This window comes from Cygnus olor, chromosome 5 (assembly GCF_009769625.2).
Source record: "Cygnus olor isolate bCygOlo1 chromosome 5, bCygOlo1.pri.v2, whole genome shotgun sequence".
NCBI lineage: Eukaryota > Metazoa > Chordata > Aves > Anseriformes > Anatidae > Cygnus > Cygnus olor.
In genome coordinates this window covers 48,171,716-48,196,933 of record NC_049173.1, presented here as the reverse complement: position 1 = coordinate 48,196,933, position 25,218 = coordinate 48,171,716, and the positions used below count along the sequence as shown (strand labels likewise).

The 25,218-nt window shown below is 41.2% G+C and overlaps 1 protein-coding gene and 1 long non-coding RNA gene across 2 annotated transcripts; one reads left to right on the top strand and one right to left on the bottom strand.

Moving 5' to 3' along the window:
• Positions 1-7,603: 7,603 nt before the first annotated feature.
• LOC121071118 lies at positions 7,604-16,443 on the bottom strand. The gene is made up of 3 exons (XR_005820393.1): positions 16,125-16,443; positions 9,917-10,088; positions 7,604-7,975 (listed from the first exon to the last, which is right to left on the bottom strand). It is a non-coding gene; the product is annotated as an uncharacterized LOC121071118 (long non-coding RNA).
• A 164-nt stretch (positions 16,444-16,607) lies between these two features.
• FGF3 (fibroblast growth factor 3) lies at positions 16,608-23,310 on the top strand. The gene is given in 4 exon segments (XM_040559686.1): positions 16,608-17,375; positions 18,981-19,084; positions 22,048-22,288; positions 22,291-23,310. Coding segments are annotated over 4 exon segments (672 nt in total). The 5' UTR covers positions 16,608-17,137; the 3' UTR covers positions 22,380-23,310.
• Positions 23,311-25,218: the final 1,908 nt, after the last annotated feature.

The following is a 25,218-nucleotide window of genomic DNA, read 5'->3' as shown; positions in this document are numbered from 1 at the left end:
ACTTTAATGTTATCTTCTAGAAGTTAGACCTGAGATGCTTGGATCTGGATTACCAAATCTTTACTTCTGTGTTTTCATTAAATGGGATTAATAGATTGAATCTCAGCTTGTCTTTGAGGAGAATTCTCAGGGTTAAATAACTGAATACAAACAACAATGCATCTCAGAAGCCTCAAACATTCATTACCAAAATTTGCTGCTCAGAATGTATCAATGGAAGGAGCAGATTTGCTTTTCTTTTTTTTTTTTTTCCTATAAAAATCTAACTGTAAGGAAACACATTTCTATAATTCTACCAGAGATGTATTCAAGGTGGAAATATGCTAATTCTTTTATTTGATATGCTCTTAAATAGTCAGTTCATATTTATACACCACAAGTCATGCAGGATTTTCATATATTTTTACTTATGCAAATCTATTTCGACACTTGGCAGTTTTCTGCATATTATCATGCAATCTTGTGTTGGATCTCTGGATTTTGTGTCCTGAGCCCATCAGACTTCTGTTGGATACAGAAAACCTCAGGATAAAGTCTGATTCAATGTGGGACATCCAGAACATGAAGTCAGGATTTGGTATGAACTCAGAACATTTTGTAAACCTGAACAAAGAACTTGTTGGCCCAGGACTGTGAGAGCTAATGGACTGGTGGGATCATAAACCTACACATAGCGTTGAATATCTGCTGGGTATTATCATAGCCTTATAAAGTGTTCTTCCAAACATTCTTCCTGATTTTGTTTTAATAGCTGCCTCTGCACTTTGAAGTTCTGGCAGCTTTACCAGTTGCATCTCATACTGATCATCAGCACAGTTAGGAAAATATCTGATGGGAAGTTAATTCTAAAAATGTAGAGCTGACTCCAGGTTAAATTACATGTGATAGGCCTGTCACCTTTAGCTCATATCTAAAGATTTATTTCTGTCCAGTGATAGTCAACAGATTATCTAGGTTTACTTTCAGAGCTAGAGAACTCATCTGAACATCCTTTTTTCCCTATTTCTTTATTTAGCTTTGTTAAACCAACAGTTGTGCATACTAAAACAAACCACAAATATTAATGTTTAATCAGAAACATCAAGAACTAACATTTTATCTATCTCTTTACCTCTAGGAAAAATATGTTAATTCTGTTGACTGATTCCTAACCTTGCCATTCTTCCTGATACCACCAGAGGAATACTGCTTGTCCCCCTCCCTCTTCTTCAGGCTAGAATGGCTAGGAATTAATCTTGTGAGTTCTAAATAATGCTGAATTAGGACAGCTTACATCTAGGTTACAGGATTCAAAATACTTTTTTGGGTTTTTTCTTCTGCCCTTTGTTTAGCCTCTTTGATTTATTAATGGAAGCTTCTTTTTGATCTGGCTGTACCTTGTCAGTTCTTCATGTCCCACCCATAGACTTTTTATTTCTTTTTCATCTAGTGATACTGGCAAAGAATTCTTTAAAAATAAAAAATAAAAAAGACAGAGGGAGGGATTTGAGATTGTCATATAAAACCAGTGTTACTCAGTTTTCAATATCTCATTGAACTTCTCGCAGCTTTGATATTTTAAGTAGGTATCACAACAAAGGGAAAAGAAGTGACTGGAAAGGTAATGCAGTGTATTAGGCCTGTTAATGGCCCTGAAAGTCCCAAGAAAACTTGCTGAAAGAAGGATCCTTTCCCATGAGTACTATTTAATTTCTCTGAGAGGGTTTTCCTGGTGAATTAAAACTCTAAAGAGCACATTTAAGCAATGCAACTACTATCTCAGCCTCTGCTAGATGCACAGTGACATTCACCTCTATTTTAAAAATCCTTTTGTTAAAAAGACTATAGTAGAGAGATTTCTGGAGAATCTGTTTCATCATTTGTTCTGCTGCTAACATAGTTAAGAAATGTAGAAAACTGGAATACAAACCCAAGTTTTTTCCTCCAATGGCACAGCAAAAACAAATAAATGATGGGAATATTTTATTAAATAATTCCTCTCAAGAGCTGCAAGTAATGACCCTGCCTCAGCACTTGAAATGATTGCATGTGACAGTACGCGGCAGATTAAAAATCTTGAATGGCCAGTGAAAATAAGACAGGTGGCATTGCCTCTTCCAACAAATAAATCACAAACAAACTCACTTTCAAGGTGAAATTCTAATTTACTCAGTCTAGACAAATTTAGTTTTGAACATTCATAAATGAGTACAGAATGAAAAAGCTTGTTTTGGGATGCAGTTTTTCATCTAAATATTTTGATTAATTTAACTAGCACTGAACTGGAGAGTTCAGTAGAACTGAGCCTTAAACACTAGTAGCCAAAACAGAAAAATGGAAGATGCATTTTGGCAGAATAAGGCATGGGTAGGGCCATTGCTGAAATGAAAGAGGGCAATGTGTATCAGCCTCAGACTGTGGCTTGGCCTTCCGCACAGTGGCCAACTCACATCTCCCTTTGTGTGTTTGCCTTTTGAAATTACATGTATCCCAACAATTGCTTAAGGCTTGCTATTTCATGCTCTCTCACATTAAAGATCCTTCAAATCTGACCTGCACATTGATTCATTTCAATTAGAGATGACCCCTGCTTTAACTTTACAGAGACTGCTTGTTGCTTGTGGCCAGCCTACAGAATGGGGCATAACAGAGGGTTTCCAGCAGTAACTGGAGAGCCAAGCCCTGCAAAGTCCGAGCCCGGCTTGGCACAGTGCGAGCCACCGTGCCGAAGCACCTCGCAATGCTTGGGCTGACAAACAGCCCTGCCACTATTCATCCATGAAAGTGGCGTGGTAAAACACAATGCCCTGAAAAGTAACCGCAACAAAGCCTCCGATGTAAGGCAACTTCATTTCCGTCTGCTTATCAGTTAGTGCTTGAGACAGAGAAAAGCTAACGATCGGTTTCTCAGGTAGAGCCACAAGGAGGAACAGGCACTTTTTCAGTTTGACAGGAGGTTTTCTGGCAGTGGCGATGACTAGAATCAGTTTTACATTTGTCTGACATTTTTCTAAATGATCCTTTCATTGGAAAATACTGAAGCTGCATCATGTCATCAGATCTGAGAAATTCAGGGATCATTGTTGCACATTACATAAACCTCAGGGTTGATATTTCTGTAGGATTCTTTTGCTAATGTATAATGTGATTCTTCTGGGTCTTGTCTGCTACCTATAGGGGGGACTAGTAACATCTGTGAAGCTAGAAACATCAGAAGTCAACATTCTTACATCAGTAGTTTAAGTATTGTAGTCTGAAACAAAATCCTGACAAAAGAAAACAGTTATGAAGTTTTTTTATTTATCTTTGAGGTTTAATAATGGAGCTGCTCCACTCAAATATGCTATAAAGCACAAGGGAATTGCTGATACTGAGTCTAATGAAGAAACACCAACTATTAGGAACCACAGTAGAACTTCACAAGATTTTTGATGACATTATGTGTTGCAGTATTGTTGGTCAGAATTTTTCCAGGACATTTTTTATTGACAAACAGAAACCAGAGCTTCAGTCTTCAGCAGGAAAAAAAAAATCCATTTTTTTTAAAAATAAAATGTTTCAAAAATTTCTAAAATGATTTCTAAATTTTTTTCTAGAGATTTCTTTGTTATGGAGCCTTTATGAAATCAGAAACATTTTGTCTACACACAACTTTTCTTTTTAAAAACAGAAGTTCTGTCTTCTTGTGGATAAAGACGATCTTACCATTCTTTATAGCTGTCATAGGCTCACTTTCATTTTTGCTCATTTGATGATCACAGAAATTTTTTGTTGCACTTTAGAAAGGTGAAGTTTTATAAATGTGTGGGTGATGGTTGCCCATTTTCCAGAAAGGAAAACTTCATATGAGCAGTATGGCAGGCACTGGATAAAGGTTCAAGTCAGTGCATTGTCTTTCTGTCTTGCAGTCTCTACTACCTGTAACTTATCCTCTCTCTACTTTACAGCAACGTGTAAATATTAAATAAATATAAAAAAGCAAATAAAGGATTGTGAAGTACTACTCCTACAAATGGCTCTCTTATTGCAATTTTCCATTTTTCTTTGGCAAATCTTTCCTTTTTTATATGCATTATTCTTATTTTTCATGAAAATTATATCTGACTGTCAAGTTTCTTATAAAACAACCACAAAGAACACTCAGTGTTTGTATACTCTTAAAAATTGGCCGGGTATATATGTCAAATGGTATGTTTTCTTGTCTCTGTTAAGATTTTTTTCTTATAGCTGTCACACCTAGAAAATATTTATGGCTGTTGATTCAAAACTCATGAAGCTAGCAATATTTGATTATAATTTGCTGCTCTGTTAGGTACTCCTGTTTTGCTCAGATGCAATTGTGGATAGCAAATTCTAACTCCATTGAATTCAACTGAACTATGAAATAATTATTTTTTATTATTATTATTTGTACTGTGACTTTAATTTTAAGAATATTTCCAAGTTGCATCTGAAACAGCCAGCAAAGAGTTTTTTTGTTCTTGTTGTTTTTGTTTTGTTTTTTATTGCCCAATCTCCTAATGACCAAGGGACACACTAATGTTCCTTAATGAAGACAAGCAGAGCTGTACTGAAAACTGAATTTAAGAAGGAAGAACACTTGCCTGTATAGTCAAGAGTGCTGTGGCCATCCTAACCTGGGAATAATGGGAGAGGGCAATAGTGAATGGTTTAGCAGGTCCTTGAGGACCTCTCTCTGGTTACAGGTTGTAACAGAAGAGTTGTTTTGCTGCCCCTGTTAGAGAGTTGATCTAGTCTGCTTTACACAATTGCTTATTCTCAAATAAGATATTTCAATCCTGTGGTCTTCAGAGTGCCCACTGAATGCACTAATTAGTGATCATCTATAGTACTTAGGTAATGTTAACTCCAGCACACAAGGGATGCTCTTGAGTCTGACCCCTGCTCATTCCATTTCTTTTTGGAGCTTTGAAGACAAATGATTTTTGAAGACTGCAGCCTTGCCTTAAAATCAGGGACTAAAAGAGTGGGGACCTAATCTTGATTCAACCATTCATGTCATCTTTAAAGACATGTTTACTTTTTTCCCTCTGGATGTCAATTAATAGATTTTAAAGTCAGTGAATTAACCCAATGTGAAAGAGTTTAGAGCACAATTACATGGCAGCAGAAAATGCTAATTATAAATAATCAGGCTCAAAAAAAGAAACAGTGAGTGCACCCTAAGTAGCTGATGGGAACAGGTAACAAAGAAGAAAAAAAAAAAAGAGAGAGAGAAAAGAAAAAAAATAATAAACTAACTTGAAAGTAGTATGTAGAATTACATAGAGAAGAGCACCAGTCAAAGCAGTGAATACACTAAGCTAACTTGGAGCTGACTTTTGCACACACTGGTTCAAATACAAGCTGTGGCTTCCCTTCCCGGGAAAGACCACCCTCAGAAAGGCTCTAATATATACTGAAAGGAAAAAAAAAAAAAAAAAAAAAGGAAAAAAGAAAGTTCCAGATAGCCATACACGTATCTGAAGATAAGTATAGTAAAGGAACTTCTCACTGGTACCTTTTGATGACATTTCATTGCAATCAGTGCAGCTGCATTCACAGTTGCTATATATATGTCTTTACAGAATTTTACTTATGATCTCTCCTGATCATACCTGAACTGGCGCAGTTGCATTCAGGTTAGCTTTACCAGCATTACGACATATACCATCAGCAGCATTTTTATTAGGTCTAATCCTTTTTAGGTCCCTAGGTGACCTGCTCCATTTGTACATCAGGCCAAAGAACCCCATGAAATTCCCTGAAAAATGACCCTACTCCAAACCTACTGATTTTCATTACAGAAACTACTTTTATTTTTTTTTTTTAAGTATGCAATTTAGGATTAATTGATGAACAGCTGTTAGGATAAAACTATCCTTTATACAACTGGGGAAGGAGTCTCAAAGATTCTCTTTGCCCTTTTGAAAGCTGATCTTGAGCCAGGAGGTACTGAACATCTCCAAAAAGAAGGGTCATAAAATGCCCTTGAAGTAGAACTACAAGTGCAGGTGAGCAGAGGTCCTATTGAAAAGGAGTACCTGATCCTGGTTGGGAATGATGAAGCCTCCTGTTGTTAGTCTAGCTCCTAGTTTTTGGTAATGGCTTTAGCACTGCAGCCAAGAGTAGGGTATACTTTCTGACAGCTTCTCCCAAAGATCTCACTGTCAAAAAGTGCTGTCTGAAGTTACTTGAAATTTGAAGTTAAGAAGCAAAGAGAGGTCAACGTATTGTTTGTATCAAATGAGTGTGGCAGGAAAATAAGAGCTTTCAGCTTTTAGTTATGAAATGTACTTTAAATATTTCTTTACTGTAGTATGCCACTGTTTCATTATTGCATGTTTGGCAGCAGGCTTGAATATACTTTCTTGTTTTCATTACTGGTGTAGCTTTGTTTTCTCCAAAAGTCTATGTTTAGTCTTTTGATCATTTTAGATAGAAGAGAGGGATGTGTTGAATTTCCTTTCTCTGAGTACTAAATGTCTTGCCAGTGCATTTTAGACTAACATAAATGTGCTGAGGTATTTCAATAGAAAGCAGACTACTAGGTAAACAGGGCTCCTACCGTGGAAAGAGGGCAGAAGGCTGGCACGTGGTAATAATTGGGTTCAGATAAATGGTAAACAGCAGAAATGCACCTATGGTTATGCTAATATTTGTTCATTGGAGATAGTAGGAAATTTTGCCTTTAAAAAAATAGACAAAGCGTGACCTGTTGGGAGCAGGACTGGCCTTGTAGCCTCATTGTAACTGACCTAGCAAAGGACTGGATACCTTTAATATCACAGCCTGAAATACACAGATCTTGGTAAGTCATTGCCAAGCATTAAGTTACTTTGAAATTGTTACATAATCCCTTTTTTAAACTTTATGTGACGAGGAACTCTAAAATTACCACACCCCCTCCCACCCCCCAAAAAAAAAAAAAAAGATTACAGAGATTAAACTGGGAGAGAAACTCACCTATGGCTAAGTCTAAGTTTGTATATTGGAAAGGCTTCGGATAGCCCATTAAATACTCCAGTGGCTATTTACAATAGGATTAATTTCATTCACATTGGAGAATACCTATTATGTTTCTTTAGTTTATGCATAAGCAGCTGTCCATTGAAAGAAGCAATCTTCTACAAAACTTGTATCTGAACATATCACTGCCCACCGTGCGATAACTCCTTTGTATTTGACAGCTAATATGACACAAAGTTATGGTCCACGGAGGATTGTTGTTTTTCTGTTTTGTTTTGTTTTCTTTTTTACCCTCCAACTCCTTAAGAAATTATCTTATCATTCCACCATAATCAAACAATCCTCCTTGGTTCTACGGGTCAATGAAAGGGTTAAAAATTCTCTATCTCTACCTTGATCTTTGTTGAAATGGTGTATGGGAATGAAATGGTTGCCAATTTGTTTGCAATGCATTCTGACTGTACGGGAGTTCTTTTTTTCCTGACAGGCAGGTGAGATCAAAGTGGTGCAGGACAAAAGGGGCTCAGCAGTGATTTGTCAGGGGACGAAAGGCAGTCCTGTCTGGGAAAGTGGCTGTAGCCCAGAACGAGCCTTCAGATCACTAACACACTAAAGAAATCATGGCATGAGAAAAAGTACAGCAGAAAAGGTTCAAAGGTCAGTTTTATTTGGTTTGGATTATTGGTGCCTCCTTTTAAACCAAAGAGCAAGAAGGGGAAAAAAGAACAGGCTAATAACCTTTGTTATTGTCCAGGAAAAAACTCTTTTGTACACATTGCTTGGGGATTGTCTGTAATTAAAATGCTGTTGTTAGATCCAGGACCTGATCCTGCAAAGTTTTACTCATGTGAGTAATTCTCCATTGCATGAATAGTCCTGCGGGGTTGCCCACGTGAATAAAGATTACTGTCATGACAAAGGGTTTGCAAGTTCAGGCGTTACATTTGGTTAGGGGATGCAGGTGTGTGTGCGTGCATGTGTGTGTCTGTGTCTGTGTGGGTCTGTTCAGGGGTGGGCATCTTTCTTTCTAAGAAAAAAGATTTTAATGAGTGACCTGAAAAAATATATATATTTGAAAACTCAAAATTTAAGACAGAAGCAAATAAACAAATCTCTACAACTACTTGCATTCTTCTTCCATAAGATTCAGGTGATTATGAAACCCACTGTTCTCCTTTAGTCCAGATGTTTGTCCGGCAATAACTTCGCTGATTTATTTTAGGGGAAGCTCTCTGAATGTCTGTCTGCTGCAGATCACTCCCAGCAATTATTAACTTTCAAACATTACAAAGGTAAGAAAACCTTGTTATAGGTTATAAATGAATCGTCCCATTCCTTAACTAGTGGAGGGTGCAAGTGACAGAGGCTGCATCCAGCTCATTTGGGAAATTACAATCTTCACTAGCCCAGGAGGGCTCATGAGGTGGCCCGACATGGGTGGCTGGAAGGGAGGACACTTGCTGTGACATGCACCATGTGGACAGGCAGCGGAGAGGCAAGGGGGAAAGGCACGGGCTGACCAGCCCTGCTGGTTCTCAGAATAGCAAAGTGATTAAGTCTGAGGTGGCAATGAAGAATGAGAGTAGGCGCAAGCCTAGCTGGGCATCACTTTCATCCTCCTGAGTGGCAGAGGATGAGAGAAGGCAAGAGCACACAGGGAGAAGAAGACACCTTTGTGTACTTCCCCTGCTTATTCTTTCATTCACCCAGGAAAGAGTGTGGCTTGGGTATTTAACATCTAGGCTGAATTGGATTGAATAGTAGACTGAAAATGTACCTTTTCACTGCCTCGAGAGGAAATGGTACCACTGGTGAATAAGTCTCTGAACTGTCCCACCCTGGAGCACAATGATGAAGTGTCAGACTGGGGCAGGAGGCAAAAGTTTCCTGGGACATGAACCTCAACAGTCCATGTTCCTGGGACATGAACCTCAAGCTCCAGCTTGACCTGGAGACAAGAGTAACACTGCTACCTGGTTTACCAGACTGGTTTGGAGGTCACACTTTGTTTGTGTATCTGGTTTTCTTTGGATTCCTGCAGCTAATCTACTGAAAAGCTCTGTCAACTAATCTACTGAAAAACAGCTAGCCTTAGTCTGGAAGAATATGTCTGCTAAAGACCTGATGATGTAAAGAGTAAGGGTTATGAGTGACACTGCAGTCTCTGGTGAACATATCCAGCAGAGAAATTCTGCAAAGGCTGTTGTTTCTTGGACGATCTGTTTATGGTAGGTAATTTCCAGATATTTCAGTAAGATTCTTTGCTTTCCTGGAAAAGGAAATACATGGCCTTCTGCAAAGATTTAATACAAGCAAACAAAAAAAGGATGCATAACCTCTGTTAAAGAAATTCCTGATGTATTTTGACTTTCTGTGGTTAAATGTCCATTACAAACAGAGACTCATCTAGGTTCCAGTAATATTTAGATTGTTCTACAGTTTTGGATTGGGAAATGATCCTAGTCAGGTCCTTATTGTAGTCTTAAAGCAAGAGTCATCAACACAGCAAATGGTGGGGTTGGATTGAAAGAGGCGCATCCAAAACAGAGGCTGCTTTTCTTCTCTGTTGCAAACTACAGCTATGGACAAGTAAGAGTCTCAGAGGCCTCTGAGAAAATAAATAAATAAATAAATAAATAAATAAATAAAATCAGAAGTAGCTGAAGGATTTGACTAGGACTCAAACAATTTTCCATGTATGGTTTGTGAGAAATTATACAGGAACAGCTCTGGAAATTTATTTTTATTTTTGAAATAGATTACTAAGGCAAATAACTGGATTTCATAGGGGAGATTCGTGGCAGTAAGGAATACCCTTTTGAGAAAGCAGGATCTTTCGGTTGTGAAAATATAACTAAATACTTATACAGTCTCCTGTAGATGGTCACCATTCACTAAGGAACTATCTCTGCAAGATGCATCAATACTTTTAAAATGAGCCAAAAGAAAAATTCTGGTTCATACATACCTGCCTGAAAAAAGGCCTCAGTAAAGACATCAAAGATGCTGCATCTATGAGATGTAACTCACTGATGCAGGGCATATTCAGACATAATGAAATAGAAACTCACCTGTCCTTATCAGACATCTCATCTAGAGGAAAGAGGAGACTGTATGGCATTTCCCAGTGAGAAGACTCTCTGAAAGAAAACAGTGAAGAGAGGTGAGAATTGGCAGTAAGGGTTAAAGATGTATAAAAAAACTTTGGCAAATATACTGCCAAAAATAGTACTGAGAGAAATGTCCATTACATACTCACTTGTGACTTCCAGCCATGTGGAACTTGGCTGTAGATATTGGTGTTACCAAGATTTCACATACCTGATGCTTACATGAACGCTTTGCTACCAAAAAAAGCCCTCTTCAGCATGAAAATATTCCAGTGGAGCTAATAATCACCAATTTATACCAGAAGCTACAAGTAGTGAGAAAGGGATGTAGGTCTTCCCTTTGGATTTGTAACACCATGTGTGTCGCAGGCAGTCCTCAGTCCATTTCAGTCCATTGCTGTCATCAATCACGAATCATGTCTATAGCTTCCTTCTAAGATTATTCAGGAATATCTTTTATTTCTTTTGGTTAACACCTTGATAATTTGGGTCATTGCTTCTATGCGATTTTTCTGAGGACAAAACAAGTAATAGAAGTCTCTCAGATTAGAAAGTGCACTAAGGTAACACGCTATTTAATTATTAAACTTCCCTCTTTATGTTACAGGTGAAGAATATACTTTCAGATCTAGGAGCTCTGACAACCTTACCCACTTGTCAAACTGGGTTGAAACGGGAGACCCAAATTGTCTTGATCTTGTCTTAAGACCTTCTTAGATGCACTGCCTCAGATATAGGATGTCTAGAACATGGTATTGATCACTTGATTAATAACCTAATTAATTGAGAAGGCTACAGTAATAATCAGTTTCATCTGAAGAAAGACAAAAGTGGTATTTTCCTCCATTTCCTCCATTGATAACTGAATTTCCTTTTAATATTCCCATATAAATCAAAATTACTCAAGACAGAGCAGCAGGGGCTGGAGGGGAGCGGGGGCTGATGGGGCTGTAGGAGAAGCCAGAAGAGAGGGTTTGATGCTTAGACACCCAGCACCCCAGGGAGCAATGCTGAAATGTCACAGAAAAAGGGAGCTCAGTGTAGTAGCTGTACTGCTAAGCCCAGCAGCTGCTCAGAAGATGGTATCTCTTGAATTATCAGTGCTGAAGTGCCAGATGAAGAGTGTAAATTTCCCAAAGGAAGACAGGGGGATGCAGAATTTGAAAAAAGATTAATTTCTATTTGTATGCACTGTTGGTGAGAAGGATTTCAGCAGTAGGACTTCTGCTTCCACAAAATAGGGAGAAAAATAGTTAGAAAGAAAGGCCACGTGTTTTCCTCAGCAAATAATTTCCTATAGCAAGTTCCAGATCCAGCTTGAGAGACCTTCAGTCATTCCCTGAAGAGGGAGTCTGCAGGACAGGTATGGGCTGCACAGTATTGAGTGGAGGCCACTGTTCTGCTGGTTTGGGTAAGCTCTAAGGCCTGGTCCCGTGTTCTCCCCATCCACAGACCTCCTGGTGACCACAGCAGAGACCAGAAGGGGAACAAAGTAACTCTGATTTCTTTTCTTGCCTGTTTTTCTCCTGCCTCTTTGGCCCTCTTTTTGGTTCCTTGATCTAGGCAAAACATCCTCAAGATACTTCACATCATTACCACCTTGGTACAACCTGTAACCATGAATGGGATTTTTTGGGAAAACCCCAGTCATATGATGATGCAAACCTTGTTCTGAAGTAGTCTGTTCTAAAACCAGGAAAGCTTAAAAGCAACATTTACTAGTCTTACATACAGAGTAGTTAATTCCTGACACTAGGTTTTCTCTTTCAGGGACATACGTTTATGCACGTGGGATTTCCCTAAGGCAGCTACCTTTTGTTTTTATCCCCAGTGCTTGGACAGCCCAGGCCCAACCTGAGCCTGACCCCTATGCCTGTCATCTGACTTTGCAAAGTGTTGATCCAACCACAGCTTGGAGAAAAAGAGATCTTTTATCTTCAGGTAACTCAATTCCCAAAGATTTACAGGGCTCAGAGAGATCATAACAAGCCTCTGATTGTCAAAGTAACAGGGGGATAGATTCTAAAAGTAGTAGGAGATTTATCTGAATAGCAGGCCCTTCAGGCACGAAGCACAATTACATCATGGATATGGGCCAGATACTTTTCTCAGTTACACCACACTTCCCTGTAAATCTAAAGAAATGCTTTGAAGCCGATTTCAAAAACACTCGCTGAGTTACCAAAAAAAAAAAAAAAAAAAAAAAAAAGATTTTCCAGGAGCTCAGACTATTAAGTGATGAATGAGGTATCAAAAGTGTGAAGCAGGTGTACAAATCTGGTCCCCATGTTATCAACAAATTACATTTCTATTGTTTTCACACTCCTCTTCTAGACTTCTCTACATCCCTTGTGTTCAGTTATTTTCATGGCTACAATTTGCAGTTCTGTATGGTCTGAATATCCCTATTGTAGCACTGTTTGAGCCTGCCACAAATCTTTACAAACCATATGACAGTTGTCTGAACTGTACCGTGGCACATATTTCAGTAGTGTTACATTTCTGTCTACTGTTTCCTTTCTTTCTTGTATTGAAAAGGCGTAAGCAACAGAGCAAAGAAAGAGAATGAAATTTTTGCTTAATGTTTCTGCATTCATTGTTTTGAATATTTTCATTCAATAAACCATTAAGAGATTATCTTAGAACAAGGGAAAATAATTTTTCTAGTAATAAGATTGGGCCTGATCCAAATTCACATGCATTAAATAAAAGGCTCTTAGTGAATTCATGGACTTTGAATGAAGGATTAATCCTTCAGTCCTCAGCCAAGGAAACTCTTGCTGACTGTAACTGAATTTTCTAGAGTAAGGAATTTAGGCATTTGCATGTCGATATGAATAATCTATAGACTATAAACAATAATAATAATAGTAATAATTTTAAATAATAATAAGTAATAATTATTTAAGTAATTTAAAGTAATATATAATTAATGATAATAATTTTAAATGCATACATATAACAGATGAGTCAGCAGATCACAATGATATCAGTCAACCACACATGCCTTTAACCTAAGTATGGAGGCTTATAAGTTCTAAATGAATTTATTGTCTGAAGTGTAATATAGCAATGGTTCACATTGGAAGAATAGAATGAACTGTACCATCCTAAATCTGAAGACCTCTGACTGATTTTACATAAAAGCATAATAAGTAACTACGAAAAAGAAAAACATAAAGAGGGAACTGATGGCATGCCTGTTACATATTTAATGTTTCCTTCAGAGAGGTCTTTGTGTCTATTTACCTTTGAAATGACCTAAATCCTACTTTCTCCACCTGAAAAAGCATCATAAGCTTTGGAAGCTGTGAAGTTACTGCCCAGAGCTCTCCTCCTCCACTCTCTCCTGCTTTTCGGGAGTTAAGGGTGTACAATCCAATAAACAATATTGCCTACATGTATGAAGGTGGGTAATGTGATGCTGTGTGGTCTGGAAAGTAATTTAAACAAGATTATATTGTTCACAGGGTGCAGAATAACCTCACTAGGAAGCCACAAAGAAAACAAAATATAGCTGAATAAAACCAATTGAATTTTATAACCTCTGTCCAACATCAGTAGCAGCAGGTGTAAGCAAACTGCAGCAAACAGGAAAGTTACGTTCAGAAGGTGGCATTAGCTCAGTCGCTAGCAAACACCTAATCATCACCAAGGCTGTTTTCCTTGAGACCTTCCCACGGTCCACGTCGGAGCTAGGATGGATTTTTAATTGGTGAAGGAGGGCGATTTTTCTGCTGGGGGCTCCACCCACCGCCTCGGTATTTATTACTCTACAAATTGCGACTTCCCTCTCGTTAGAGCAGGGCAGCCCGTAAATCTCAGCCGGGCAGCGAGCTGAGGGAGCGGCGGCGTTGGACCGCGTAGGAAGAGCTCGTCTGGAATCACGGCACTTTTAAAGCTGATTCATTGCAAAAACTTGGCTAGTTTTTTGTTTGTTTGTTTGTTTTTTCCCCCTCTGGAGAGGAGCTTTCAAAATTTTTACATTGTTTTTCAAGGTTTACTTTTATGCAATACCCGAATAGAAATATGCACTGCTTTGTCACAAAGCTCTTGAACGTGTATATCGGAATATACCACCCTTCCTATACCAAGGACGATCAGCTAACACGAGTGCCCTGCGTGCTCTGGAGTAGGAGCACGCTGTAAGAATACAAACATCTGTCTCAAATGCTCACTGTTACCCTATGACTTGCAGGGGAAATGCTGCCTTTATGACTTAACCATAAGAAAGCTTAGAAATATCCCGTTAGCAGGATCAAGCATAAGGAATAATAGACACCTAGCACGTTCTATTTAGAGTTACACATTTCAAGCGAATTAATAGATCATTATAGGTAGTAATTCTAATTTAGTTACATACGGTCTAGAGCCTATTCTCCCCTCCACACTAAGTAACAGACTTAAACTGCCCTCTGATTATTACTTTGGGGCTACAAGAAGCTTTGGGGCATAATTAAAAATATTTCCAGAAAGGATCGGTAGACCACATCTGACGTCCCACCCTCTGATAGAATTAGACCACATCAAAGGGACCCTTTTTGTTTTCAGAAATGGTCACCAGACAAAATATACAAGAGCGGGCTTATGTTTTATTGTATAGATGTCTGACTAGAGCAAAACGACTTAAGGTTGCTCGCTATTCAGTGTTGTACCAAGTGAGTCGAGGTAGCTACAGCCCTTTGATATTTCAGTGGAGGTCATATTCATTTCATTTGAAAGGGAACCATTAATGACAGACCTATAAGTGTTCCCCTCCCTAATAAGTAGAATACACATCGCTTGGGAAGCCCGTCTGTGTTAGATGCCCAGGGCGGAAAGATTTGTAGATGATGGTGCTAATTATGAAAATGTGATCAAGATGGAAGCAATTTGAGCAAAAGTCATTAACGTGTTACTCTTCCACCCACTAGTCTTTTTGGTTTATTATTGCGGTGGGAGGCGGGGGGGGCTGTGGGAAGGATCTTGCGGGCTTGGTTTTTTTTCCGAGAGCTGATGAAAAGCTCCCCGCAAACCCCGACCCGTCAAATGTCAGCTGCGCACGGACGGGACGATGCACGGGGCGCCCCGGGCTAGCTGGGGGCCGAAATGGCCCCCCAAGGCAAGCCCCCCGAATGTCATTTCGGGAGGGGCTGGCGGGTTTGGCCCGCGTAAGAGCATCCCCCCCGCATGCACTGCAAGAGCAGGGTCCTGCCCTGTTCCGTTTTATTTTTTTATTATTATTTACTTATTTTTAACCAGACCCGGTGCTTTAATTATTTTAATTCCTAACCGTTTACTTTTACTTAAACGTGCTGGAACTGCATTAGTGCCTGGAAGTGGCACTGCAGAAAAAACAGCAATAAAGAATTAATTGTACAAACATTTATCATCCCCAGATCAAACTCGCCTTGTGAGGCTAGGGCTTAACTGGTGGAGAAGAAAAGGGGGAGGAAGGGGTGGTAATGGCGGAGAGGGGTGCTTGTGGGTTTTTTATATGTTTCTTTTTATTCCAGACGGCTGTATAATGAAAAGCCTTTTAGCCTTGGAGAACTGCTAAATATTAAGCACAGCTTAAAACAGGGAGTAGCTTCGAGACCTTTTCGTCCTCCTGAGTTGCTTTTAAGGAAAGGTCATATCCTTTCGCTTATTTTCCCACTAGTAAAAGCTTCCTTTTTAACCTGTAAGAAAATCCTCTTGCTCTACGTAGGAATGCCCTTTAAAAATACTTTATAGACCTCTACATGTTCACCGATACTGGGGAAAAAAAAATATATCGATCAAGGTCAAACGTTTGAATTCTGTCGTGACTCACTTCAAAGGTGTATTTGTGTGCCCTTCGAGCACATTAATACTAATTATCTCTGAAACACTTCCCCAAACTCCTACTGCCTGTTTCAGATGCAAATCTAATTAACGAGCTGCCTTTGAGTAACACACAGGGGCAGCGTAATTCACTGAGTTGTTGAACCTTTTGCCTCCCTTTATATTTATTTATAGGTAGCTCCATCATATTATGAAAGCGTAGGCAGTTGTGTGAAGCTACATGGTAGCGAGTGCAGATCTGCTACAGCTAATGAGACTTACCAGGCACCAAAGTTAAGAAAAAGGATTAGCTCCAGCTTCTTGCAAATGCATCCGAGGACGTATACGACAACTTTTTGCTTTCCGGCCGGGCCCTACTTTGTCCAAGCTAATTTGGAAATGACTGTATCTTGAAGACCTGCCTAAATAACGGGTGTTACTTGTAGCCGTGAACCGACCGATTTAGCAATAACTGCTTGGTTTCAAAACCGGGGGCAAAGCGGAGGGGGGGGGACAGAGGGTCCCTGACCCCACTAAAACGCTCTCCCACCGTGAGTCCCCAGAGCAGCCGGGCGCTAAGCCCCTCTCCGCGGCTCCAGCGTTTAACGTGCACTTTTTCCGAGCCCGCCTGCGTCGGGCACTGGTACACCGGGCTGGGCAGGGGGCGGCGGAGCCCCGCGGGGGATACGCGGGGCGGAGGGCGGCGGCCGCAGCCCCCCCCGGCGGGGGTGTGAGCGTGGGGGGGTGCGTGCGGCGCGACGGGAAGAGATGCTGCGTGTGTGTAATTTTATCCACGCTGCACTCTGGGAGTTCACACGAGCCCGATACCTTTTGCCTCCTCTGCTTTGTATCAATTGGTCGCAGATCGGGCTATTGTTGCAGGAAGCGGCTTTTATTTCTATGCTCTGCCGATCAGCTATTTTCCCCGCGGTCTCCTGCCGAATTTCAGTGGGTCTCTCCCTCTCCCCCCTCCTCCTGCTCCCGGTCTCTCATGCGTGCCGTCTGGCTAGCTGGAAACCCAAGGAGAAGGCTGATCGCGGCAGCTCCATCTAATACAAACAGCTGGGACTCCTCGGTGGCCTTTGCCGATGTCTATTGATTTAAGTAAATCTGAGACAGATAAAAGGGCCGGAGCGAGGCCGGTAGGAACTCGCCGATGCTTCGCCACCCGGACCGGAGCGCGCTTCGCCAGCCCGGCGTGCCGCTAGCGAGACGTCCCTGATGGGACCCCCGGTGCCGCTCTCTCCAAGCCTCCGTCGCCCCAGCAGACTGCTCGCCGCGGCCATCATGCCACAATGCTCGTAATTTGGATCTTGCTCCTGAGCCTGTGGCAGCAGCCGTGCGCCCCGGGCCCGGCCGGAGCCTCCCCAGGCGACCCCCGACCGCGCCGGGATGCGGGGGGCCGCGGCGGCGTCTACGAGCACCTGGGGGGAGCGCCCAGGCGCAGAAAGCTCTTCTGTGCCACCAAGTACCACCTGCAGGTCCACCCCAACGGCAAGATCAACGGCACCCTGGAGAAGAACAGCGTCTTCAGTGAGTACCGGGCGCACCTTTCCCCGGGCAGGGCCGAGCGGGGAAAGGGCCGTCCGCCAGGACCAGTTGCGGCAGGGACGGAGGCGATGCCGGTGCCGGGCCCGCAGCGGGACAGGGTTGCTCCCGCTCCCGCTCCTCCTCCTCTTCCTCTCCTCCTCTTCCTCCCTCTCCCCGGCGGCACCCCGGCTGCGGCGGAGGGGTTCGGTCCCCGCGGGACACCCCAGCCCTGCTCTCTCCGCATCCTGCCGGGGGTCCCCAGTCCCGTCCGTGAGCCCGGTGCTGAGCCCCGCCGCCCCCCTCGGCGGGCTGCAGGCTGCCCTCGTCCCTCCCCGGCTTGCCTGTCTCCCGAGGGGCTCCCCCCGGGCTGAACCACATCTGCCCCCTCCGACATGTGCAGGGGATCGGTGGTAATTGAGCTGAAACGGGATCCGTCGGGAGCGGGGGGCTTTTTTTTTGGGGGGGGGGGTTGGGGAGGGAGGAGAGCGGGGCTCAGCGCCCCGCTGCCCCGGGGGAGCCCCGGGAGCCCCCGCACCCGGCCCCGCCGCCCCAGGAAGCGTAAATCCCGGCTGGTGACGGCACACAGAGACACGGAGACCTCCAGGATCTGTCTGAAGTCCATAAAGGAAAACCACTATTTCCTAGAGGAAAACCCCCTCGCTATCAAAGCCCAGAGGAGACATCCTTCAGCGGCGAACCGGTGGCTGATTCAAAACAGCTGTACCCAACTCAGCCCAACTCTCACAGACGTGGTCGGGCCAGCAATGCAGCTCTGCAAGTGGGACAGGCGCGCGGCTCTGCTTTAGCATTGCACGAAGGCAGCAGTGGGTTTGGGTGCCAGGCTCACCGCCAGTACCCAGCTGCATCACTCCACAGCTGGTGGACTGAGAGCAGAGTTTGAGCCAGAGAGCCCTGCGCTTACAGCACGGCCCCCGAGCCACTTGTGCCACCGTCAGCATGGTGGCATGGTTGGCTGGGCATAAACATTTTGGCAGGTATTGTGCCAAGGGTATCTGTGATAACCTTCTAGCGTTTGAGACCCCATCTTTGATGGCCTGAAACATCTCCTGCCTTTTAACTTGGCTCAGACTGTCATATTGTCCTTGTCTGGAGGGCTACACTGACCTCCTAACTGGCAAGTTCCTTTCACAATTGTATACGTGGCTCTGAAATGCTCTGTTTTACCCTCTGGAGACCTCAGCAAGGGCTTTGTCCTGAAATGGACTGCTTTGTGACTGGTTTCAATAAGTCAAGAGCTCTTGTGTTCCTAAGCATTAAAGAGGATTTAAACTTTCTTATATACATATAGGATTAAGCGAACCTGTAGTTCAGTGTCAGATCTTTTTCATTTTTGAAAGAGTTCAATCTCAATCAGACATCTAAGGGATTTATTGTTGAGATTATCTCAAACAATTCCAACATCCTTGTTGTTTTACATTGTTTCAAATAATAGTCTTGTTTTGTTCATACGGTTGCAGTATGATTGTGATGTGAGCAGGTGATAGCTATGAAATCATACTCTACAGGTAAGCAGTCATTCAAACAGATCTCAGAAAACTGCATGTGATGGGGAACAACAAGAAATCTCACAATTGTTTCTGTTTCCAGGTATCCTTGAAATAACAGCTGTTGATGTTGGGATCGTTGCCATCAAGGGCCTGTTCTCTGGCAGATACCTGGCCATGAACAAAAGGGGCAGACTTTATGCATCGGTAAGTTTCAGTTAAGCCTCTGGCATATGCCTGTCAATTCCTGTGGGGAGAACAGGTCCAGTGGGGAGCACTGATTTCTTTTAAATGAATGTTTATAGAGAAAAGATTTAAATCTTTTTCATTTTTCCTATAACATTTTTATAACATATAAATATAAAAATATATTTTGTTATAACAGATTTCTGTCTGGAATTGTTACAGGTAACCTGACCAGTGTACTTTACAAAGTAGAAAGAAGCTACATTATTACTTTCATACTGTCTGTACAGACAAAAGCAGAATAATGTATTCAGCAAAGGTACTTCATGTGGCCAACGTTCTGGGCAATTTTGTGCACTGATAAAGACCTCAGGAGCCAGCCTTTGTGGTGCAGAATACCCATCTCTATTCAAAATGCTCTCATACTTATATTCACTATGGGTCTTGGACACTGGCAGGGGATATAAATGTTGAAGATTATCCAGAAACAATTGAGCATCTCTGTCACAGGAAACTAACCTACCGACAGGAGTTTCTCCTCACAGAGCATTTGGCTGGACAGAGAAAGAATTCACAGGGACTAAAAGGCAGGGCTCTAGCAAGGAAAGGAAGTATGAGAAGGTATAAGAACATAAAGGTGAAAATAAACACCTTATTCTACTCCTTTAACTTTTGTCTCTATCTTTGAGGTAATATCTGGGCTCTGCTGTTATTAGTGGGAGCCTTGCCCTCAGCCCAGACAGTATTTCCCCTCCGTGAATAAAATACTTTAGCTTAGACTTCTTTACACACAGGCACATACAAAGGCCTATTAGCCAGTGTGTACACTATACGTATTACCTACCTACTTGAATTTCTTCCAGTGTCTTTGATTACTTCCCTAGCAATCTTGTGATCTGCCACTGTGTAACAACCATACTGTGCAGTTTCTCCAGGAATCCTGTGGTAGGAAAGCAGATATGAATAGGGTAAAGTATGGCTATGTGAAGTCTTCTTCCTCCAAATAGTCATTTTATGTAATTCTATTTATTTGAGTGGCATAATGCATTCTCAAGACACATGGGATTTTTCCTTGTGAATGCAACGTAGGTAACACAATCAACTCAGTCACCTCCCCTGTTCTAATGTATTTTACTCCTCCTTCTCAAGAGTGTCGTCCTGATAGTGTTTGCGAACCAGATTCTGGAATGTGTCTCATGATGCCCACTAATTAAAGGGCCCCTTTGTAAAGATGAAGGTTCTCTGCTGGTACAGAGCACCAGGCAACAAACAATTTTGGCAAAGGAAAGTGCAGCTGAGGTGGAATGAGGACATACTATCTTTGCTGTGCCAGAGTTAAGGCTGACCACTGCTATGCTTCCAGTTAATATTGTAATTAAATAAGGGTGTCCAGCTCAAGTTTGAGACAGACTGTTTCAGAACTGGAGGGGCAATTCAGGCACAGCTATTGAATTCCAGCTTTTTTCACAGGACAAGTAAAGGGTGAGGGCTAAGCTCAGGAGAAACTTCCTGGGTTTGCTTGCCTAGAAAAACTGGCTGACTACTTCATGGATGTTACTGGACAAGAACTTGTGCAAGCTCCCAGTTTCAAATAAGTCTGATTTCTTTAGGGATAATGATACAGGAAGCATTTTATGAAATGGTACTGGTGTAACTCAGTTATCCCTTGATTCACCAATTTCCCCATGTCAATAAAATAAGTTTGTTGAATCTGCAGAACTCCTTTGTGTCCTTAGTACATTGTGATAATCCTTGAAGTTTATCTTCCATGATAAATCCTCTACAGCCAGATCTGAGGCAGACAGCAACAGAAATCTACCCACATATGGTACTTGCATGGGCTCCAGCACCACAGCATGTGCAAAACGTTGTCCTCGCAAGGAAGGGCACTTCCGTTTTACAGCTGTGAAACTGAGACATGTGGAGTCTTTTAAAATCTTGTTAAATGCCTATCAGCATTTCTGGTGAGCGAACAGCATTAAAGACATGTTGCTAATGGAGCCTATGGCTTTTCGGGCCCCAGCCTGGCCACCTGTGTCCTCTCCAAGTCCTCAGAGGCATTTCTAAAGGTAAACCTCCATAAAGACCATGATAGCAGTTCCCTTCTGCCTCTGTGCCTTAAATGTTAGATACTGATGTCTTTATCTCACAGATAGAGCAAAGACAATTCAGTAGTTAAGAAAAAGATGTACAGTGTGGGATGTCCTTTATTTGTACTGCTTCTACTGCTCCCAGAGAGGAGGAAGGAGTTCCTCATGCCAGGCTCTCACACACAGTTTTCTCTCAGTTGAGAACATGAGGAAAGTTGGAAAGTTTTGATAGATCATGTAAAATGTGAGTCCTCGGGATGGGTACGTACTCTCCCTTACAGTTTGTGATAAAGGAGCAGCCTGGCATTTTGGAGGAACACGCAGGTGGGCAAGGTGTTTTCATTTTGTTGTGCTGAAGTGAGCAAAGAAGTTTCGTAAACGCGTTGTTTACAGCTCAAAACATTGCAATAAACTGGTTATAACAGACCACAGGTGTATTTAGCTACTAATATACCAATTAAAGTGTCACATTATATATTCAGCTACAGGATTTTCCCTTTTTAATGACAAAGTTTGGTAGGCCGCAATTAAATCATCCACCCGGTGGCTCACAGGCATATTTAGGCCTGTAAGCACAAACAAATTAAATTTACAGCTGAACAACCAGAGGAGCTATTAATTCCTACTCACATACCATTTTTTGTTTCTGACCCACAGAGCACTCTCCTGCTGGTGGCAGCGGGCTCCTCACCACACTGCAGCTCAGGCCCAGCTCTTCTGAGAGAGGAAGAGCTACCTTTGGTAGCACCTCTCCAAGGTTTTCTTATCACTTGTTGCTGCACTTTGCCTAAAACTGAGCCGAGTCTTGCATATGACTTTAGTCCAATCTGTTTGAGGTAAAAGAGAGCTATGGCCTGAATAGCCTTTCTTAATCTTTTCCGTGTTGCTTTCCAGGAGAGTTATAACACAGAGTGTGAGTTTGTGGAGAGGATCCACGAGCTGGGTTACAACACCTACGCATCCCGTCTGTACCGGACTGTACCTAACGGAGCCAGCACGAAGCGCAAAGCCAGTGCAGAGAGACTCTGGTATGTCTCAATCAATGGGAAGGGACGACCCAGGAGGGGCTTTAAAACTCGCAGGACACAGAAATCCTCTCTCTTTCTGCCCAGAGTATTGGATAACAAAGACCATGAATGGTCCGACTGTTTCACACAAATACAAGATATCGAGAGAGCCTCCTGAAGCCTCCCAGTAAGAACCAGCGAAGAAGGAGAGGACGCTAATGGGGTGGGGGGACCTTGTGTTGGGACTGGAAGTGAATGAGAGTCTTCAAAATACTACTAAAAGAAACTAACAGCTGTGATTGTATGGCAAGCATTAACATGGGCATCTTTGATACACTGTATAATATACCTGAAAGTCACACCACTTACTTTTAGCTGTTTTAGAATTATTATCCATGGTAAATAAGATGTGAGATAAGCTAAGGCACATTCAAATGTAATTTAGTTTGATATAATAATTCTGTCGATGGCTTTCACATTTTTCTTTTCTTTAAAAAAAATAATTGCTAGTATTTTCACTCTAGCTCACCATAGGGTACTATCTCTGTGACTCTGTCCTCCCAGATCATATGAACATTTTACACTTACCAATTTTGTGTCTACAGAGGAAGCATAGCACTTTCATGGCTCTTTCGGCAGTTGCTCATAAAAGACTACATTTCTATTTGTATGGAACACAGGAATCGGAAAACTGGTTTATCTTGTAACTAACATATATTTATTTTTATTATATGATCATTTAGTATCAATTATTCTTTTTCCATGACCGTTCAAGAAACCTGAAACTGTAAGCTACTTTAAATTTTTCAACAGACGCATTACTGCAGTATTTCTGAATTTGTTTAATTAAAGAAATAAGACTCCTGACCTCATCATTCAAATAAATGAATGTTGGTAAAGTGGCATTTACATTTGCCAAACATTAGCAATATACGTATTTACCATTTGATAAATCCTCTCCTAAAATAGGTCCCAAGTATGATGTGAAAGCTGAGCTTGTGGTATTGGCTAAACTTGTGATATAGGAAAATTTGGCACTGAGGGTGAGAATATTTATTAAGTACTTTTCTTTAGCTGAGTTTTCTACAGGAATTTCTAGTTCTAGGTGAAATATGTAAATACGTTTTAACTATTTGGGAAAAAAAAACAGTCACGTTGAACACACAAATCTGTAGTGACTCACCAGTTTAAGGTGGATGCTGTGTTCTGCTTTTCCTTTCTTTTTAAATGCCTATTATTTTCTTGCCGTAACTCTAGACTGAGATTAATGATCTTGAGTTCTGGTTAATTCCACAAAAATCTGTTTCTATACATTTTTATACTCTTGTTCTGGAAATTAACTTTTGCAAAGCTGAGAGGAGTCCACATTACAAGTTCAATTTTTAGCAAAGGGTTACACTTTAATATTTTCTCTGAACATACTGGAAACGATAGAACAATAGAAAGATTTAGATGCACTTGACAAACACAAATACTAATAATTTCAATGAGATTTGCCCTGTGTTCTTCACTTCCTAGAATTAGTCTTTGACACAACACAGCTGGAGAAAAGAGAAACTGTGCTGAAATAAGCATTCAACCGGAATTTAACAAAAGATCTGTAAGTTAAATACGACATTACATGGAAACAGAGAGGTACAAATCCCATTTGAAGCCATAATGACATGAAGGTCTTCTTATGGGCTATCTGCTGAATAACAGTATGATATTTTAATACCCATCAGTGAAATCTTTCATCACCAAGGGGAGAATTTTGTGAAAGAGAGAATTAAAATGAATATATAAAATGACTTTACTAAGCCTAGCAGTCATAGGTTTAGCACTGCTTACATCCCTATAAATATGAACACCTAGAGGTGTCTTTATACCAAAACGTATACTCAATTTTACTTCCACCTTCGTATCTTTTTTGTAATATTCCAACAAAGGAAGAAATTGTGTTTGAATAAGAAAATCAGATTTTTTAAAAATCTGCTTACCAATGACATGCAAAAAGACACTGAAATTATGTACATTGAAGTAACATAAAGTGGTGCACACAGAATAGATCTAGGTTTTAAATAGGTTATAGGTAATGGTGCACTATGTTCCCAAATTTTTTTGCTCTTACAAAATAACTGAAAATGGAAATGGGATCTGCACAGGACTAGTCAGGCAGCACGATGTCCTCTAAATCAGGAGCCATTGGAAAATCTGTGCAAAGTAAAGAGGATGTTCTTGTTGAAATACTTTTCATTGCAGACATTCATTACTTAATATTCTTTTAGTAACCTTTAATTCCACAGTTCTTAGACACAGACAGGCTGAAATCCTATTCACAATAATTATCCCAGCTGTATCCTATAACTCATTTTATTTCTTTGGACCAGAATCTAATAGGATAACTTAGCAGAGTTTCCATACACTTGCTCATTCTCCTGTGCACTGCTCTAATAAATGATTCAAGTTCTGTAGCAAAGCTGACAGCATTTGGAGTTTCTTCAGCTGAGGTATATGGTGCTGTCTGAGCTGCGACAATGTGGTAACTCCTCGCTGAAGGAAATTAAGAGGGAAGAAATTGGTCAAATGCTTGATGCAGGTGCCCTTCCAGACTGATCCATAACTTTTGATTTATAGCTGAAACAGTTTTTCTAGTCCTTTATTCAGCCCATCATAGCTCTCAAACTGCTCAAAACTCCATGACAAATATTCTGGTCTTTGGTGATTATGTTAGTACTTTTGTGGTCCTCTGTTCATAAAAAGCAATGGTTGTTTATGAAACATAAATTGCTACCCCATGTTGAATAACTGTTACAAAGCATGAATTATTTCCCAATTTACTCACACATTTTTCTCCACTTTCTCAGAGTGGATTTTCTCTCTCATTGAGTGTCATTCCTCTGTCATCCTGAGATTCTTTGTTTCACCGCTTGCTATAGGTCTGGTACCTGTTTCCACAAGCCTTCACCAAGAAATAGTGGTGCACCCCGTTTTTACTTGGAAACTGCTTCACACTTATGCCCCCAGCACTGAATATTTAGAAGTGATACTGGTGATGTTTCCAAGATAACCTTATTTA